Source organism: Eubalaena glacialis, chromosome 9 (assembly GCF_028564815.1).
Source record: "Eubalaena glacialis isolate mEubGla1 chromosome 9, mEubGla1.1.hap2.+ XY, whole genome shotgun sequence".
Lineage (NCBI taxonomy): Eukaryota > Metazoa > Chordata > Mammalia > Artiodactyla > Balaenidae > Eubalaena > Eubalaena glacialis.
Window position 1 is genome coordinate 22,262,888 of NC_083724.1, and position 20,835 is coordinate 22,283,722.

The 20,835-nt window shown below is 37.1% G+C and overlaps 1 protein-coding gene and 1 non-coding gene across 5 annotated transcripts in view; both read right to left on the reverse strand.

Moving 5' to 3' along the window:
• Positions 1–6,337: 6,337 nt before the first annotated feature.
• Positions 6,338–20,835, reverse strand: part of HSDL2 (hydroxysteroid dehydrogenase like 2) — a 94,183-nt gene continuing 79,685 nt past the window's right edge. For 3 of the 4 annotated variants that reach the window (XM_061200108.1, XM_061200106.1, XM_061200109.1), the window contains 3 exons: positions 18,244–18,393; positions 14,845–14,973; positions 6,338–6,635 (listed from right to left, as the gene is read on the reverse strand). In XM_061200108.1, the coding sequence (XP_061056091.1) occupies positions 6,523–6,635; positions 14,845–14,973; positions 18,244–18,393 (392 nt within the window). In that variant the 3' untranslated portion in view covers positions 6,338–6,522. The remainder of the gene's footprint in view (positions 6,636–14,844; positions 14,974–18,243; positions 18,394–20,835) is intronic. The other variant, XM_061200107.1, reaches the window with a different exon arrangement.
• On the reverse strand, positions 8,582–8,654 carry TRNAW-CCA (transfer RNA tryptophan (anticodon CCA)). The gene has a single exon. It is a non-coding gene; the product is annotated as a tRNA-Trp (tRNA).

Here is a 20,835-nt window from a genome sequence, read left to right on the forward strand (position 1 = left end):
TTTAAAGACTTTTTTTCTCATTTTTTAATCTTTAAAAAAATTCACTGTTATCAAAAATATTAAATATACTGTAGAGTTTAAAACATATGTGGAAATAAAATGTATGACAAAGTAGTACAAAGGATGGGAATGGGAAATGGAAATATTTTGTGAGATTCTTTCAAGGAAGACAGAAAGAAATGGAAGAAGACCAGAAAAGAAGAACAAAGATATACAGAACAGATGGAATAAAGCAAATGGTAATGAATAACTTCCCAAAACAGAAAGCACCAGGTCAAGATGGGTTCACTGATGAATTCTAACAAACATTTAAGGAAGAAAATTATACCAGTTCTCTACAGTCCCCTTCAGAAGACAGAAACAGAAAATATTCCTAATTCACCCTGTGAAACCAGCATTACCCTAGTACCAAAACCAGACAAAGATGTTATAAGAAAAGAAAACTACAGACCAACATCTCTCATGAACTTAGATGCAAAAATCCTCAACAAAATATTAGCAAATTGAATCCAACAACATATAAAAAGACTTACATACCACAGTTGTCTTAGCCTGTTCAGCCTGCTATAACAAAATACCAGAGACTAGGTGGTTTAAAAACAACAGAAAGTTATTTTGCACAGTTCTGGAGGCTGGGAAGTCCAAGACCAAGGCACAGGCAGATCTGGTGTATGGTGAGGGCCTGAGTTCTGATTCACTGGTGGCACCTTTTTGCCATGTCCTCACTTGGTGAAAGGGACCAGCTAACTCTCTCTGAGGTCTCTTTTATAAGGGCATTAATCCCAGTCATGAGGGCCCCACCCTCATGACCTAATCACCTCCCAAAGGCTCTGCCTTCTAATACCATCATCTTGGGGGTTAGGATTTCAATATATGAAATTTGTTGGCATAAGAACATATAGGCCATAAAAACAACCAAGTGGGATTTATCCTAGGTTTGCAAGGATGGTTCAACATTCAAAAATCCATTAATGTAATCTACCACATCAACAGGCTGAAAGAGAAAAATCACATCATACAAATAGATGCAGAAAAAGCATTTGACAAAGTCCAACACCCACTCATAATAAAATATTTCAGTAAGCTAGGAATAGAGGGGAACTTCCTCAATTTGATAAAGAATATCTACAAAAAACCTACAACTAACATCACAGTTAATGGTGAGAAACTAGAAGCTTTCCCATTAAGATCATGAATAAGGCAAGGATGTCCCCTCTTACTACTGCTTTTCAACATCATACTGGAAGTCCTAGCTAATGCAGTAACATAAAAGGAAATAAAAGGTATACAGGTTGGGAAGGAGAAATAAAACTCTCTGTTCACAGATGACATAATTGTCTATATAGAAAAGCTGTAAAAATTACCAAAGAAACCTCTGGGAACTAGTAAATTATTATAGCAGGGTTGTAGAATACAAGATTAATATACAAAAGTCAATCACATTCCTATATACCAGTAATGAAGTGAAATTTGAAATGTAAAACACATTACCATTTATATTAGCACTCAAAAAATTTAAATATTCAGATACAAATCTAACAAACTATGTGCAAGATCTATATAAGAAAACCTACCAAACTGTGATGAAAGATATCAAAGAATAACAATAAATGAAGAGATATTTCATGTCCATGGATAGGAAGACTCAATACTGTCAAAACATCAGTTTATCCCAAGTTGATATATAGATTCAACTCAAAGCCAATCAAAATCCCAGCAAGTTATTTTGTGAATATGAACAAACTTATTCTAAAGTTATATGGAGAGGCGAAAGAACCAGAATAGCCAACTCAATATTGAAGATCAAAGTTCAGATTGACATTACCTGACTTCAAGACTTACTATAAAGCTAAAGTAACCACGTAGCGTGGTATTGGTGAAAGGATAAATAGATCAATGTAGGAGAATAGAGAGCCTAGAAATATACCCACATGAATATAGTCAACTGACCTTTGACAAAGGAGCAAAGATAGTCTTTTCAACAAATGGTGCTGGAACAACTGGATATACACATGCAAAATAATAAATAAATAAAAATAAACAAAGGCTTTACACCTTTCACAAAAATTACTCAAAATGGATTACAGGGGGCTTCTCTGGTGGCGCAGTGGTTGAGAGTCTGCCTGCCAGTGCAGGGGACGCGGGTTCGAGCCCTGGTCTGGGAGGATCCCACATGCCGCGGAGCAACTACACCCGTGAGCCCCAATTACTGAGCCTGCGCGTCTGGAGCCTCTGCTCCACAACAAGAGAGGCCGCGATAGTGAGAGGCCCGTGCACCGCGATGAAGAGTGGCCCCCACTTGCTGCAACTGGAGAAAGCCCTCGCACAGGAATGAAGACCCAACACAGCCAAAAATAAATTAATTAATTAATTAAAAAAAAAAAAAAAAGGATTACAGATCTAAATGTCTAATGCAAAACTAAAACTCCCTAGAAAATATCATAGGAGAAAACCTAGATGACCTTGGGTATGGCAATGACTTTATTTATTGATTTATTTATTTATTTTTATTTTTGGCTGTGTTGGGTCTTCGTTTCTGTGCGAGGGCTTTCTCTAGTTGCGGCAAGCGGGGGCCACTCTTCATCACGGTGCGCGGGCCTCTCACTATCGTGGCCGCTCTTGTTGCGGAGCACAGGCTCCAGACACGCAGGCTCAGTAGTTGTGGCTCACGGGCCTAGTTGCTCCGCGGCATGTGGGATCTTCCCAGACCAGGGCTCGAACCCGTGTCACCTGCATTGGCAGGCAGATTCTCAACCACTGTGCCACCAGGGAAGCCCCAATGACTTTTTAGATACAACTCCAAAGGCATGATCCATGAAAGAAATGACTGATATGTAGGTTTCATTAAAATGAAAAACTTCTGCTCCGCAAAAGACAATGTCAAGAGAATGAGAAAGCAAGTCACAGATTGGGAAAAAATATTTATGAAAGACACATCTGATAAAGGATTGTTATCCAAAATATACAAAGAACTCTTAAAATGCAACAATAAGAAAACAAATAACCTGATTTAAAAATGGGCCAAAGACCTCAACAGACATCTCACCAAAGAAGATATAGAGGAAAGCAAGCATATGAAAAGATGTTCAACATCATATGTCACGAGGGAATGGCAAATTAAAGCAACAATGAGATACTACCACACACCTGTTAGAATGAGTAAAATCCAAAAAACTGGCAATACCAAGTGCTGGCAAGGATGTGGAGCAACAGGAACATGCTGCTGGTGGGAATGCAAAATGGTACAGCCACTTTGGAAGACTATTTGGCAGTTTCTTTTTTTTTTTTTTTTTGACAGTTTTTCTATTTGGCAGTTTCTTACAAAACTCACTCTTACTGTACAATACATATATTTTCCTTCCTACAGTTTCCTATCCTAGAAACTCAAAAGTCCTCTTTGTCCTGTTCCTTCACAAAAAAATTTATTGTTCATTGTTGTATAAGCTCAAGTTCTAACCACATCTTTGAGTTACTCATGTCTGAATGTTTCCATGTATATGTGCAATGCATATGTTAATACTTCTATTTGTTTCTCTCTTGCTAATCTATCTTTTGTTAGTCTAATTTACAGGGCCCCAACTGAAAACTTACGATAGGCAGAGGAAAAAGACTTCTTTTCTTCTACTTAAGAGGATTATTTAAGAGGCACTATTTAAGGGAATTCCCTGGTGGTCCAGTGGTTAGGACTTGGTGCATTCACTGCTGGGGCCAGGTTCAATCCCTGCTCGGGGAACTAAGATCCCACAAGCCGTGTGGCACAGCCAAAAAAAGAAACAAACAAACAAACAAAAGGCACTATTTAAGAGGATTTGTTAAAATATAGGATTACTAGCAACAAACCATCTCTAAAATGCCTAAATAACTTCATCAAACACTAAAAAGCCGAATGGCATGGTTTCCCTCCATACCATTCCATTTCAGAAACAGGGGTCAAATGGATACTGAACCACACACAAAATGGCCATTCAAAACTTCTGGGAGACTCTGCAACCTCAGTGCAGTTAATGGGCAAGATCCAAGAGAAGGGAACACATGAATTCATTAAGGCAGCTGGGGGATGTGGCAAGACAGAAAGCTTTAGGAATGTAGCTGTGGTACCTTTATTTCTGATAAAATAGTACAGACTGCTCACTACTTCTTAGTGATAATAAGCAAAAAGAGGCTGCAGATGACCTCATCCAACTCCCTCAATTACTGATATGAAAACCAGGGCCCTGTGGAAAGATTTTCTTCTGATATCCTAAAGCCTTTTAATTAGCAAGTTCATGTTTCAGTAACCAAACTCCAGAATTCCTGCCTCACAATATTTTCTAGTTTTTATTTTCCCAAAGCTTTGAAGCCATGTGGAAAATGCAGAGAAAGGAGAAAAGTCTTTAGAAAATTTCAGTAGAAAAGGAGTCTGCTGGCAACATCTGACAGGGATCCTAATGTGGCTGGAAATGAACGAGAGATGCCAAGGGAGTTGTGAGGCTGCCACATCAAAGTCAATCTATCTGGGCTTCATGGAGGGGGAAGTGGGGTCTTCAAGTTCTATCCAAAGCCAATGTACTGGGAGGTTGTTGGAAAGGCCTTGTTAATTTTGACCTTGGGCTAGTCCTTTCCTATCTCTGATCCTCTGTTTCCTCATTTGTAAAATACAGATTAAGTGCTCCTAATGTTATGATTCTACAAAATGTCAGAATTAGCTAAGTTGCTTAACAGCACAATAATATTAGTGAGTGGAAGGTGAGAAGTGAAAGAATTACACTGAACAAGTATTTTTAACTGATTAAAAGGAAAGATAGGAGCGTAAAAAAAAAAAAGTTTAACTTTTTTAAAAAAAGAAATGAAACAGAGAAGGACCCTGTGGGGCCATCCTAGGTACAAAGCCTTTCTGTGTCCCTTATTTCTTGTTTGTAGGAAATAGGCTTCATTCAGCCTCCTTGACCTTCACTGAGTTACAAAGGGCAGATTCAAACAGTTGCTAATCAGGGAAGGGAGGGCATGCAGAAACAGGGGAGGAGCAGTCAAGAAACAATAGTGCAGCCTTGGGGCAGGGTCCTGGTTCCTCCTCAAGGAATAGATATAACAATATCTTTGAGTTCTTCTGTAAGAACTAAGGCCCCCACCCAGGTGGAGGATGGTAACTTCAGGTTGAGCACAAGATTTCTGAAACACCTCCCTGTTACCTCACCACCAACCAATCAGAAGAAAGTCACACAGCACTCACCCCAAATTCTGCCTATAAAAACTTCTCCCTGAAAACCATTGGGGAGTTTGGGTTTTCTGAGCACAAGCCACCCATTCTCCTTGCTTGGCCCTGTAATAAACCTTTCTCTGCTACAAACTCCAATGTTTCAGTTTGTTTGGCCTCACTGTGTGTAGTGCACAGGAACTTGTGTTCGTAACAGAAATACAAACAAACTATTGCATTAGTTTACTAGGACTGCAATAACAAAATACCACAGACTGAGTGGCTAAAGCAACAGAAATTTCTTACAATTCTGGAGACTAGTCTGAGATCAAGGTGTCAGTAGGTTTGGTTTCTTCTGAGGCCTCTTTCCTTGGCTTGCAAATGACTGCCTTCTTGCTGGTCCTCACATGGTCATTCCTCACTAGACCTCACTAGGTCATTCCTAGTGTGTGCCTCCTTGGTCTCTCTTTTGTGTCCAAATTTCCTCTTATAAGGACATCAGTCAGACTGGATTATGGCCCACCCTACCCTAAAAGCCTGGGTTTTAACTTACTCACCCCTTTAAAGATCTTATCTCCAAATACAATCAATTCTGAGATTCTGGGGGTTAGGACTTCAACATATGAAGGGGGCATACCATTCAGCCCATAACAACCATCTATTCTAATGTTCTCATTTCAAAACACTGTGACCAAGTGCACACTTCTGGGGAGGAATTATCTTAGGAAGGATATTTTTACATACTTTAAAACAGGATATATATACTGCAGTTAGTTGAATTACATCAATAATATTTTCCTATAGGTAAAATACCTTACACTTAGAAAGGTAGTTAACAAAATATACTTTTTGTTTAATTTGTCTTCACAAATAGTATTTATTAAGTAGTTTATTATGTGATTTCTGTGAAAATGTAATATAGAAGATTTTCTTTAAAACAAATTTATAAAAATCTAAAATATCATTAGTATACAATCCTAAACTGAAAATTTAAAACAGACTAGTCTCATTTTACATGGGAAAAAGATATAAAAGAGTAATGCTGCTGCTTGACCCCGATTGATTACTAATAATACTTTTCCCAGAAGATGATGGTGTATGAGATACAGGACTCAGAGGGCAAAACTCACAAAATAAGAAAAACAGAATGTCTTAGAATTCTACTTAATGATGCTTATGTTTGGTTGGCTAGCTGTTTTAATTACAATTTCAAGTCTTACAGATACAGAAATTCTATTTTTTCCAGAACAAACATGCATATCCTTATAATAGGGATGAAAACAAACATTCAATTTTAACTATTGAACCCTTTTACTTTTTGAGCTTAGCGGTCAACATTTTTTTTCTCTTCACAGCCTGGCATTCATCTGATTCATTAGTTTCTCCAATTTGATTGCTAGGGCCATGTTTCCTTTAATCTTCAATCTTCCTGACATGAATGCTATTGTTGGTTTTAGTTTCCCTAAAAAGAGAAAATGAGAGAGGAAAAATCAGCCATTAGTGCCCTTAGGGACGTAGCGCTTCAAGAACATGCTTATAAAAAGAATCTCTGAGTTCTATAAACCTCTGAAACACAGAAATTTCTTTTATAGCATCTTTTTATCAGTATCTTGGGAATCCCAATTCCTAGATTTAGATGTTAACTATATCTTGTAATATGAGAGCTAATATAAAAGCAACAATCAACAAAAGATTATACCAAAAAGCAGAAGATGCAACATGTACAGTACACTAAAGAATAGATGGCCCTCAAATGAATTGTAGTAAACAAATACTATCTATTTTAGTTATTTTCCAATCTATTATAGTTCATTAAACTCTTAACATTTCAAGGTTAGCGTCAAAAAGTCAAATGGTATAAATGCATATAATTTTCTTAAGAAATGACATTAAAATATAGTGTATGGACACAGAAGTACGTCTTAGCAGTATTTTAACCACAGAAATGCCAGAATGTAAAATGGTGGGCATTAAAAAAGAATTGTAGCTAATAACAACATATAATAAATAGGAGCTCCATGAAGGGAGGGAACTTTGTTTTTATTTGCTACTCTCATTTCCCAGTCTTTTCACTGTTAGGCTTCAGCTAAAAAACTGGCTCCTTGCTCTCTCACTCTGCAGTGAAACCCACCAGTCCACAGCCCCACTCATGCATACACAGCTTCCAATCAGCTTTACATAGCCTTGCTTGTTAAAGATGAATGGGCAGCAAATGGAGACCAGGAAAAAAAAAAAATTACCCCAAAACCAAAAACAAATCAAAGCAATTTGGGGGAAACAGAGACTGCAGGCATAGAAGAAACAGAAATGAAATAAATGAACAAATTAAAAATTCTGTAATTCATGTCCTCATTGATAAGACAAGCTGTGACAATGTATCAACAACAGGATGCTGGAAGAAAAGGGGTGAGGAGGAGAAGCACAGGAAATGGGTATTGAAGAGAGAGGAAGTAGGAGAAGCAGGTGAAGGGGAATGGAATGGGGTAGAGTGAGGAGGAAGGGGGCAGTAAGAGAAGAAAAAAGAAGCTGAGAAAACATGAGTGAACTCTTGGAAATTAAGATTTTGATATATCCACAATATTAGAATGTAATAGAAAGGAGACACTTGCAATCTTCTGGTCACAGCAGTTTCTCTATTGCAAAATTCCCCCTCCCGCTATTACAAAAGGCTGTCTCTATGAACCAGCACCCCCCCGCCACAATAATCTTTTGAAATAAAATTTTCCTTACTATATATACATATTTTTTTTTTTAAAGGAAAGAATAAGGCCCTAAATGTAAGGTGATTAAATCAGAGATTTAATGTTTTCTTCAGAAAGTGAGAACTGAGAAAACTGAGATAGCTATCAAAGAAATAATATAAGATACATTCCCAAAGAGCCCATCAAGTATCCAGGAAGATGAATGAAAAAAAGCCTTGTATCATTGTGAAATATCAGAACACTACAGAGAAAGAGATCATTTTGATTCCAAAACTTTCAGAAAGGGGAGTGGTAGATACAAAAGATTAAGAATAGTATCAAATCCTCCATCTAATCTTAGAAGGTGGAACAATGACTTCAATGACTTCATTTTCTGAGGGAAAATGAATTGCAACACAGAACTCTCTACCCAGACAAATAATCAATGTGTTGGGAGAATACAGGTAGTTTTAGATACTCACAAAAATTGCCTCTTATGTATCCTTTATAATGAAGCTACTGGAGAATGGGTGCCACCAAAATGAGGATGTAAACCAAGAAAAAAGAAAGGGATACAGGAAACAGGAGATTCAATGCAGGAGAGAGTTACAGAAATTTCTAGGATCACAGCTGTGTAGCAGACTTAATGAGCTATCTGTTTAGAACCGATTTCTTTTTCTTTTTTTTTTCTTTTTTTTCTTTTTGGCCGCACCACACACCTTGCAGGATCCCTGACCAGGGATTGAACCCGGGGCCCCAGCACTGGAAGCATGGAGTCCTAACCACTGGACCACCAGGGAATTCCCCATGAGCTATCTGTTTGGATTGTAATAAGAAGACAAAGAGCTCCAGAAAAAAAGTACACTGACAGGTAATCTGACACAGGAAGAATGAATTCTTAAAACTCAAAAAAAAAATTAAATTAAACAGATAAAAAAATCCAGTTACAATGGGAAAAGGACCTGAATAGACATTTCTTCAAGGAATATACACGTATGACCAATAAGCACATGAAAAAAATGTTGAACAGGATTTGTCATTAGGGAAATGCAAATCAAAACCACAATGAGATATTACTTCATACTCACTAGGATTGCTATTGTAAAAAAACAAAAAACAAAAAAACAAAAACAAGTGTTGGTGAGGGTAAGGATACAGATAAATAGAAACCCTCATACGTTGCTGGTAGGAATGTAAATGTTCAGGTGCTATGGAAAACATTTTCGCAGTTCCTCAAAGAGTTAAACATAGAATTACCATATGACCCAGCAATAAAGAGAAATGAAAACATAAATCTACACAGAAACTTGGACACAAATGTTTATAGCAGCATTGTTTATAACAGCCAACAAAATATCTTTCAACAGATAGTCATAAAAAGAAACGAAGTACTGACACATGCTACAACTTAGATGAACCTTGAAAACATTATGCTGAGTGACAAGAGCCACACACAAAAGGTCACATACTGAATGATTCCATTTACATAAACTATCCAGAATAGACAAATCCACAGAGAGAGAAAGCATATTAGCAGTTCCCATGGGAGGTGGGAGGCTGGAATGGGATGTTACTTAAATGGTATAGGGTGTTCTTCTGGGGTGACGAAAAAGTTTTGAAACTAAAGAGAAGTGGTGGTTGCATAGCATTGTGAATGCACTAAGTTAAATACCATTGAACTGTACACTTTACATGGTTAATTGTATGTTATGTGAATTTCATCTCCATTTTTAAAGAAGAGAATTAAATACTGATACATGCTACATCAAGAATGAAACCTGAAACCAAGCTAAAAGAAGAAACACACTGCAAAGAAGCCAGTCACACAAAAAAATTCCATATATATGATTCTGTTCATATTAAAGTCCAGAATAGGGAAATCTACAGACACAGGAAGTAGATTAGTGGTTGCTTAGGGCTAGGGGCAGGAGATGGGGGATATGGGATTAACAGTTAATGGGTCCTGGGTTTCTCTTTTTGAGGTGATGCAAATGTTCTAAAATGAACTGTGGTGATGGTTGCGAACATCTGTGAATATGCTAAAAAAACAGTCAATTGTTTACTTTAAATGGATGAATTATATGGTATGTGAATTATATATCAATAAAAAATTTAAAAAGCTATTGACATAGAACAATAAGTCAAATTGGTAATTAAAAATTTTCCCACAAAAAAATCCCAGGCCCAAGTAGCTTCACTGGTTAATTCATAGGATATAAAATTTACACAAAAGTCAAATGTATTTATGTATACTAGCAACAAATAATTAAAAAATAAAATTAACACAATAATTTCATTTACAGTAGCATTAAAAAAGAATGAAATACTTAGGGGAAAAAAGCATGAACCATAAAAGAAAAAAATGACACATTAGACTATCAAAACTAAAAACTTTTGTAACTCAAAAGACACCACTAAGAAAATGAAAAGATAAGTCACAGACTGAGAGAAAATATTTTCAAGTCACATGCATCTGGAGTTTATAAAGAACTCTTACAACTTAATAATAAAAAGACAAGTCAATTTAAAAACAAGAAAAGGGCTTCCCTGGTGGCGCAGTGGTTAAGAATCCGCCTGACAATGCAGGGGACACGGATTCGAGCCCTGGTCTGGGAAGATCACACATGCCAAGGAGCAACTAAGCCCGTACACCACAACTACTGAGCATGCGTGCCACAACTACCGTGTGCCAAGAGCCCGTGCTCCGCAACAAGAGAAGCCACTGCAATGAGAAGCCCGCGCACCGCAACAAAGAGTAGCCCCCGCTCGCCACAACTAGAGAAAGCCCGCGCACAGCAACAAAGACCCAACACAGCCAAAAAGATAAAATAAATAAATAAATAAATAAATAAAAACGAGCAAAACATTTGAATAGACAGTTCATCAAATATAAACAGCTATTAAGCACATGGAAAGATGGCCAACATTATTAATCATTAAGAAAATGAAAATTCAAAGCACGAGATACCACCACACACCCGCTAGAATGGCTATGATAACAAAGACACGGCCATTTGTGACATCATGCATAAACCTGGAGGACATTATGCTGCATGAAATAAGCAAGACACAAGAAGACAAAAACTGTATGACCTCACTTATATGTGGAACCTAAAAAAGTCAAACCCACAGAGGCAGAGAGTAGAATGGTGTGATGTTGGTCTCAGGGTAAAACTTTCAGTTATAAGGTGAATAAGTTCTAGGGATCTAATGTTCAGCACGGTGACTATAGTTAATAATACTGTACTGTATACTTGAAATTTGCTGAAATTTGCTGAGAGTAAATCTTAAGTGTTCTCATGACAACAAAAAGAAGGTAACCATGCAAGGTGATGGATGTGTTAATTAGCTTGAGTATAGTAATTTCCTAGTGTATACAAATACCAAGTCATCATGTTATATACCTTAAATATATACAGTTTTTATTTATCAATTATACCTCAATAACACTGTAAAAAAATAAAAGGCACTAGTAAGTGCTGGTGAGGATTTGGAGAAACCTGAACCTTTATACAATGCTGACAAGAATATAAAATTAGTGCAGCCACTTAGGGAAGTTTGGTGGTTTATTAAAAAGTTACATATCAACTTCCCACATGACCCAGCAATTAGACTCTTAGAAATCTACACAACAGAAATGAAAATATATATCCACACAAATATGTGTATGAAAATATTCACAGCAGCATTATTCATAATACCCCAAAACTTGAAACAACCCAAATATCCACCAGCTGGTGAGTGGATAAATATGAGGTATATCCATACAACGGAATATTACTCAGCAATAAAAAGGAACTGAACTACTGATACATGCTACCACATGATGGATGAATCTCAAAAGCCTTATGCTAAGTAAAAGAAGCCAAATATGAAAGACTATATACTTTATAATCCCATTTATATGAAATGTCCAGAAACAGCAAATCTATAGAGACAGAAAGCAGGTTAGTGTCTGGCTGGCTGGGCAGTAAAAAGGGGGATTGACTGCAAAGGGACAGAGAATTTTGGAGGGAGTGATAGAAATGTTCTCAAACTGGATTATAAGTGATGGTTGTACAACCCTATACATTTACTAAAAATCATATATACTTATAATGGGTAGATTTTATGGTATGTAAATTATACCTTAACAAAACTGTTCTAAAAAATAACTTTAAAACTACTAGTAAGAACAATTTTATATGTATGTGTATGTGTGTATATTTCTCTTCCCAATATATTAATCAGGTAATCTTGTACAATATATTTTCTTTCCATTATAATGCTTTACTATACAGTGGCCTCTACTGGCCAAAAAGAGAGATTTTGATTAGTTGATCAGTAGTTGCTTTAATTTTTTATATTTATAACATATCCACTCTATAGATTAGGTAACAGAAATGGCTATGGCTTCTTAAAAGAGAATGCTTAGGATATAAGGTCTAAATTACACCCATTCAAAGGAGAGTAGATGGGATAAAGAATAAGAATGAAAAGACATAAGAAGCAGAAGCAAAGTTATTTGCTCCCAATCTGAACTGCTGCTATAAAATAAACCTTATAAGGCACTTTCCTGGCGGTCCAGTGGTTAAGACTCTGCACCTCCACTGCAAGAAGTGTGGGTTCGATCCCTGGTTGAGGAACTAAGATCCCACGTGCCACTTGGCGTTGCCAAAATAAATAAATAAAAGAAAATAAGCCTTATAAGAATATATATATATTTTTTAATCACTCATTTAGCTGACTGACCTCCCCTAGCCAATCCAGGAGCACATTCACAGAAAGATATAAATGGAAAGCCCATTACAAGTTTATGCTACACAAATAAAACGTAAATTAGGGAGGTAACTTGATTCTTTCACCTTCGGAGGGCAAAACAGCATAATGATTTAGAAGTGTATGAGCTGGCGAGTTAGCTTGGATTCGAATTCTAACTCCAACATTGACTCACCCACCAAGTGACTCTGGGTTTATTATTTAATTAAGCAATACTTCAGTCTCCCTTTTTATAAAATAGAGAAAATCTTTTATCTCAAACCATTATTGGGAATATTGCTTAACTCAATAGTAATCATGTACATATTAGCTAAAATTACTGTTATTTCTGTTTGGAAATTGACAATAACTTTTTTATTTTTAAAGGTCTTTAAGTTCAAAATATTGCATATTTATAAGGTTCAAATTTACCAAACATTTATTTAGCATCCAAAGCACTATGTTTAAGCCCTACAGAGAAAGAGATTTTGAAACACTAAACAAACACTAAAGAAACTATTAAAATGATTAAAGAGGGGCTTCCCTGGTGGCACAGTGGTTAAGAATCCGCCTGCCAATGCAGGGGACACAGGTTTGTGCCCTGGTCCAGGAAGATCCCATGTGCCACAGAGAAACTAAGCCCATGCGCCCCAACTGCTGAGCCTGTGCTCTAGAGCCCGTGTGTCACAACTACTGAGCCTGTGCTCTAGAGCCCGCGAGCCACAACTACTGAAGCCCGCATGCTTAGAGCTCGTGCTCCGCAACAAGAGAAGCCACTGCAATGAGAAGACTGTGCACCGCAACAAAGAGCAGGCCCCGCTCGCCGCAACTAGAGAAAGCCTGCACGCAGCAACAAAGACCCAAGTCAGCCAAAAATCAATCAATCAATATATTTATTTTAAAAAAATGATTAAAGTGATAACTATTCATTATCATTAAAAGATGTTATAATGTACTAAGTACTTTTAATGTACTTTTAAGTACACTAGTACTTTTAAGTACTAAGTACTTATAATGTACTAAGTACTAAGTGAAAAAGGTTACCAAACAGCAGCAATGCTATAATCTTGTTTTTATAAGCACACTTATATATTTATATACATTCATAAAAATATATATATGACTTTAAACCAAAAATCAACTGATGGTTATCTTTCAGCAGTACAATAAAAAATAATTTTATTTATTTTCTTTTTTCCTAAGCATATTTTCTAATTTTTGTACCATGAATATTTAGCACTACTGTTTAAAAAAAGGGGGGGAAAGTTGAAGAAACCTCAATCATTAGTAACATCACACACAAACTGGCTCAGATAGTATGTAGGCCATTAGCATCCTGGGTTAGAAATGGAAAGCGAGACTTACAGGGCACAGAATACACTATGATCTTCAATTTATGAAGATTAAAACAGAATAAAGAATAAATAACATTTATAACTCATTAAATGAATCTTTAGGATCTTCAGATTAAAATGTTACAATACTTTTGTTTAAAGTGCTGCTTCTGGGACTTCCCTGGTGGTGCAGTGGTTAAGAATCCGCCTGCCAATGCAGGGGACATGGGTTCGATCCCTGGTCTGGAAAGATCCCACATGCTGAGGAGCAACTAAGCTCGTGCGCCACAACTACTGAGCCTGCGCTCTAGAGACCGCGAGCCACAACTACTGAGGCCGCGTGCCACAACTACTGAAGCCCACACACCTAGAGCCCGAGCTCCGCAACAAGAGAAGCCACTGAAATGAGAAGCCCACCCACCGCAACGAAGAGTAGCTCCCTGCTCTCCGCAACTAGAGAAAGCCTGGACGCAGCAATGAAGACCCAATGCAGCCAAAAATAAATAAATTTAAAAAAAAAATTTAAAGTGCTGCTTCTAATAAGTACATGTGTTAATTAACTTACCATCTGGAGTAGTGTTTTAAGAGTAGAAAGTAGAAAAAAATTACCCTTAAAAATTTTCTGGCACATTTAGAGATACATGGGCAAAGCAGAAAATTATGCAGATGTTCTTCTTAGTGATGGATTCCACAGAAAGCAGGGTCACTGGGCCACGGGAGATGGCTGCAGTTTCCTATTACAATAGTTGGCAACACTGAAGCATGATCTTACTCTTGATAAACAAGCTGCAGCTAAGTTCAGCACCTCTGGTAACCAAGGTGTTATTGGAAATGATATCTTACTCCAACTAGTAGAAATGAAGCCTACCTAATAGAATTTTCCTTGAACAATCAGTAAACAAGTAAAGTTAAAACTCACCTGAAAACATTTTTACAAAATCATCAGTAGACATACTCATCACCACATCTGCCCGATCAGAGGGCTCTCCATATCCGACATTGCCACCCTTGCTTTTAAGATCAAGAAACCATGTTCCACCATCTTCACCTACACAGAAAAGAAAGATGTAGAAATCAATGTTAAAGAAGCCCTGTTTTTCTTAAACTTAGTAACTGTACAATTAGAATAATCATATATAATGCTGTTACCCAGGTTGAAATCCCCAGGCCTCTAACAAATTCAGCCAATATTTATTAAGTACTTATTATGGGCCAGGCACTCGGCTAGGCTCTGAAGACTCCTCAATAACATGGTTCTTACAAAACAGTAAGTGGAGGGTGATGTGGAGTCAGGAAAGCCCAGCTGAGATTTAAAAGTTAAGTAAGAATTTGCTAGATGGGGGACTTCCCTGGTGGTCCAGTGGCTAAGACTCCGTGCTCCCAATGCAGGGGGCCCAGGTTTGATCCCTTGTCAGGGAACTAGATCCCACGTGCCGCAACTAGAGTTTACGTGCCACAACTAAGAGTTCGCGTGCCACAACTAAGAGTTCACAACTAAGGATCCCACATGCTGCAACTAAAGCTTCTGCATGTGGCAACGAAGAGCCCACATGCCTCAACTAAAACCCAGTGCAGCCAAATAAATAAATAATATTTGCTCGATGAGGAACTGAAAAAAGGAACAGAAGGACTGGAATGTACAAAGAGAGTGGATGGTGGCCTCAGATGAGCTTGTTAGGCAGTCCAGATGCAGAGCACAGTAAGCCATGTAAAGGGTTCGCTGATTTCATCCATACGCCATGGAAGGAGAATGACATTAGGTTTGTATTTTAAATAGATCACCCTAACAGCAGTGTAGAGAAGATATTGGAGAGGGATAAAGAGGATACAGAGGACAACTTAGGAAGGTACTGGGGTTGTTCAGGAGCTTGAGGATGTATGCCTGGGTCAGGATTGCAGCAGTGGAAATGGAAAAAAGTCCGCATATTTGAGAGAGAACTTCAAAGCAATATCACAAAACTAGGTAACTGATTGAATGAAGAGGAAAAGGTAGGGAGGGTGCAGAAGAATGATCTGCTTTGCTAGTTTTTGGCTTGGGAAGCTGGGTAAATATTGCTGTGTTTTTTACTGAGAGGACTACTGAAGAAGAGCAGATTTAACAAGTAGTGCCAAAGGCAGGTATTGGGAATGGTGAGTTGTTACTGACATTTTCAGATTGAGGTACCTTTGTGACAGCCAAATGAAAATGTCAAATGAAGTCTGACCGGGCTAAGAAGATAGATACATAAGGAATCAGCCCCTGTGGTCACTAAAGCTATGTGAGGGGTTGGGGTTTTCCTAGACAAAGTCTGTAGAGTATAAAGAGTGCTAAGACAGTGACCTGAAGAATATCAACATTTAAGGAAAGGATGGCGAAGCATCTAGCACAGGAGACTGACAAGACATGATTACAGACACAGAAAAAAGCAATGGAGTGTTTCCAGAAGGAAAGAGAGGTCAACAGCATCAAATGTTGCAGAGTGGCGACAAGGTAAGAATGACAAATGCCCACTGGTGACACAGAAGCCACCGAGGACCTTGGTGAGAGCAAATTCAGCGGAATGCAGAAAAATGACACCAGAACAGAGTGAACTGTAGATGAAAATAAGTTTGGCTCTGAAAGGGAGAAGAAAGATGGGGGGTGGGGGGTGTGATTGGGAAGGTTGTTATTGCTGGGTTTTTTTTAAAGATAGAATAGACTTTGGGAATGTTAAAAAACCACTGGGAAGGAGGCTTCAGGATGAACAGGTGGAAGAGACAGCACACATTTCCTGAGGAGACCAGAGGAAATGGGATCTAGAACTTTGCTACTCAAAGTGTGATCCATGAACTGCAGTACTGTCATCACATCAGAAATGCAAACTTCAGACCCTACCTCAAACCTACTGAATCAGATTCTGCATTTTTAGCATGCCCAGCGGTGATCAGTATGGACATTAAAGCTTAGGATGCACGGATGTGGACTTGAGCTCTGCCTGTTGGGAGAGGAGGAAGAGAGGTCAATGCCTACAACAGTTTGGTATCAGATGGCAGGAAGCTGAAGCAATTCCTGTCTGTAGGCTTCCCTTATCTCTGTGAAAGAGGAGGTCACTTTATCTGCTGAAACTGGCAGGGAAGTGGTGAAGGGAGAGATGGGAGATTTGAGGAACACTGAGAGGTTTAAAAAAGTCACTGTGGAAAATGAGGCAATAAGCTGACCACAGAAACACAGAATTCTGACATTGGAGAGGAGCAGTGATGAATTTTTACTGGTACAGATTCACTGGGTGGTGTGATTCCACCCCCCACCCTCTGCCATTTCTCCAGCAAGACTTAGCAACCTGGATGCAAGTGTGGAGCAGCCAGAGAGTTTGATCATCCAGGACTAGGATTTTGACAGCTGGTGACATAAGCACCAGGTCAGGAAGTTTAGGATACAGGTAAAAGAGTGACTGAAGCAATGGACCATGGGTTCTAAGAAAAGGAAGTAAAAACAGGAAGATGCAGATGGACTAAGATAAAATAGAGGTGACAAAGGATAAAAGAACTGATAATGTCAAAGTTTGCGTACAATGGGACTGTGGTAGCTAATTCTTAAAACTCTTGTTAACATGCATTAATACTAATGCATTTTTTTTTGAGAAGAAAAATACTGAGAGGTTTTAAAAGCTGACTGCATTCAGAGTGACCTGAATAATATCAAAGCTAAAAAATGGCAAGGGAGTTCCCTGGCAGTCCAGTGCTTAGGACTCGGCACTTTCACTGCTGTGGGCCCGGGTTCAATCCCTTGTCAGGGAAGTAAGATACCATAAGCCCGTGGTGCAGCCAAAAAACAGGCAAGGTGCGCATGGTTGATAAATGACTATATTATACTACCTGTCATGATCCATATACCCTTGTAAATAGGATTTTCTCTCAATTACATACACTAAGGAGTTATTTAACACTGGAAGTATCTGTAAGGAAATTTTATTTTACATATGTCCATATGCACTGATATTAACTTAAAAATACAAATCAGTAGAACAGAGAAGAACTATAAAAACAAGTAGAAAACAGGTCTATCACTTATATGTGGAAATACCAGTTTAAAACAAATAGATATAATTATGGGTCAACATATATGAACCCCATGGTAACCACAAATCAGAAACTTAACAGATGGACAAAAACCAAAAAGAAAAGAACACAAAAATACAAACCAGTAGTTATTTGCTACTCTTAAATGTCTACATTCTTGGGTAAGGGTCTGGATATAGCCAACTATTCCAGGTTATTACCACTGGAGGCTGATATACTTCCAAGGGAAATATCCTACTTTGTTTCATAAAAGCTCCAGATTACCAGAAGTAACCCTTACCTGAGAGTTCAAACTGATAGATTGCTTGAGTGGCTTTAACAACATCATCACTGAGAGAGTCCTTAACAATTCTAAATGTTCCTTCCACAGCTCCAGAACGTGGTTTTGGTGGTGGCTGTGCCTCCTCTTCTTTCAATTCTGGAAGAGCACCTATAAAATGTTATTGATATAAGTACCTTTAAAGCCTAGGCAATATAAGGTCACACACAAAATTAATTAATTAGCAAACAGACTTGCTACCAGTTAGACCCATTTAACCAAAATGACCTTAAATACATTCAGTGGCATCTTAAAGCATAAAAGCATAAATCAAACTGATGGAATAACAGCCAAACACGTCAGTTACGATTATAAATGTAAATGGTTTATACTCTTCAAGTAAAAGACTACCTCTCAGATTAGCTTTTAAAAAAACCCACTAATTTATACAGTGTTTATAATAAACAGATTTAAACAACCTATTAGAGTTTTAGTGGTAACAATTAATCACTCCTTTATCATTGTCCCTGAGTTCCAAAACCAAATGAGAAAAGAAGACCGTGGAGTCAGAAAGATGGAGATCAGAATATCAACTGTGTAAATGAGTGGAAATGAATTGGCAACTGTAGCTTGAATCAACAGCCAAGTGAACTTCTCAATAACTTTACCTCTAAATTAAACATATTCACCTAGTCTTTTCATCCCTGGATTGAACCTGCCTCCTCCCATCAAGGAATGGAAATGCCTCTGTAAGTAAAGATCATGTGAAAACTGAGGATAGTCTACTCTGAAAGAAAGAAGGCTCAAAAGGGTCTAAACCACACAAACTCGTTTCTTCTCCCAATCTCAATCAGATTGGTCCCTCCCACTAGATGAAGAGGTAGGTCAAACCATGTATTAGTCTCATGAAGGCCCCACTACCTAGAAATGCAAGGTCAGGGGAATAGAGGTTGCAACATTTTAAATTTTGTAGTCACTTAAACCATTGGCCATAACCATTCAGCATATGATGAGCCAGGGGAGATCTGCAGTGCATAGGACAGTTCGAATCCCATAGCATGAAGCTGTCCCCTAATACCAACCTCTGTGTCTTTATTTATCCTCCTGGAATTATTTGTGGGCAGTTTGGCTGCCCCCAGAAACAGCTGAGAATAATTTGCTATTTAAACTAACTCAAAGGACAATCTGTACTCTAGGCTGAAGATTAACTCTCCATCTATCTCCCAGCTCAAATTATACCCAGCCATCTTGTCCAATATAACTCACCAAAGGCTATTAAATAAAATCTAACTGACAGCATAAAGATACTCCAGAGTACAACATAACCAATTCAAAAGTATCCTAAATTTATTGAATATAAACTACCTTCCATTATGATGTTTCCAGACACAAATAAACAGTAAAATCCTTCTCACAAAGTTCAGCAGATATTAAAGATGAAATACTTAAGATCCAATGGAGCAAAGAATATATTATTATTATGGTATTTTGAAGCCAGTTTAAAAATTCAGATATGTATTTCAGTATTTAATGCTGACAGTGTAGTGAGGGAGGTACTCATATAATGCCAATATTTATAATTCTGGACGGAAGTTTCATAGTATGTATCAGGAACCCTCCCATTGCCTGATTATCCACTTTTAGTGATCCACTATAAGAAAATCCTGTAACATTTATAAAATGAAACAATTACAAACCACTAAAATAAATATTATTCATGTGATACAATACTAAGTTGCCAATTTCAAAAATTTGTTTTTGAAGACCTGGATAATATTCACAATATAATGTTAAGTAAAATGAAGTATATACAATTAAATAAAATATGATCCAATCAGGTAAAGTATATATTTGTGGATATGAATTTTAAGTTATATTTTCAAAAAATAAAAGAGACTGGAAAGAAATAAACCAAAATACAGACAGTATTTATACTTGGATGGTGGGTTACATGTAATTAAAAAAATTTTCTTTATGCTTTTCTGTACTAAGCTTTTCTATACAAATTAATTTAAAATGGTATCAAAATTGATTAAATTACATTACGAAATCTATTGGATGTGGCCAAAGTTATATTAAGGGGGTAAATGCACAGTCAAAATTATTTTATTATTTTTAAAGGAATAAAAATGAATATTAGCCTAACAAGCAAGAAAAGGAACAAAAACGTGTGACCTCAAAGAAAGCAGAAAAGAGAATATAATAAAGCAAAAATTTTTAAAGTAATGAATCAAATGGTTGCAGAATTTTGTGAATATACTAAAAATCACTTAACTACATACTTTAAAATGGTGAATTTTTGGTATACATAAATTATACCTCAAAGCTGTTATAAAAAGAAATAATGAATCAGTAAAGAGAAAAGCAGTAGAATGAAAAATGAAATAAAATTTTAAATCTGGTTCTTTTGAGAAAAAACAATAAGATACAGTAAAACTGGGCAACTTTCTGGAAAATGTAATCAAAGAAAAAAGGAGAAAAAAAAACTTTAAAAAGAGAAAAGGGATAAAATAAATATGAAAAATTTTAAATTATAAATGAATACTACATGTCAACCCTTAAATAAATTTTAAAACTTCAAATGGATAGTTCTGGTTTTTTTATTTTAGAAAA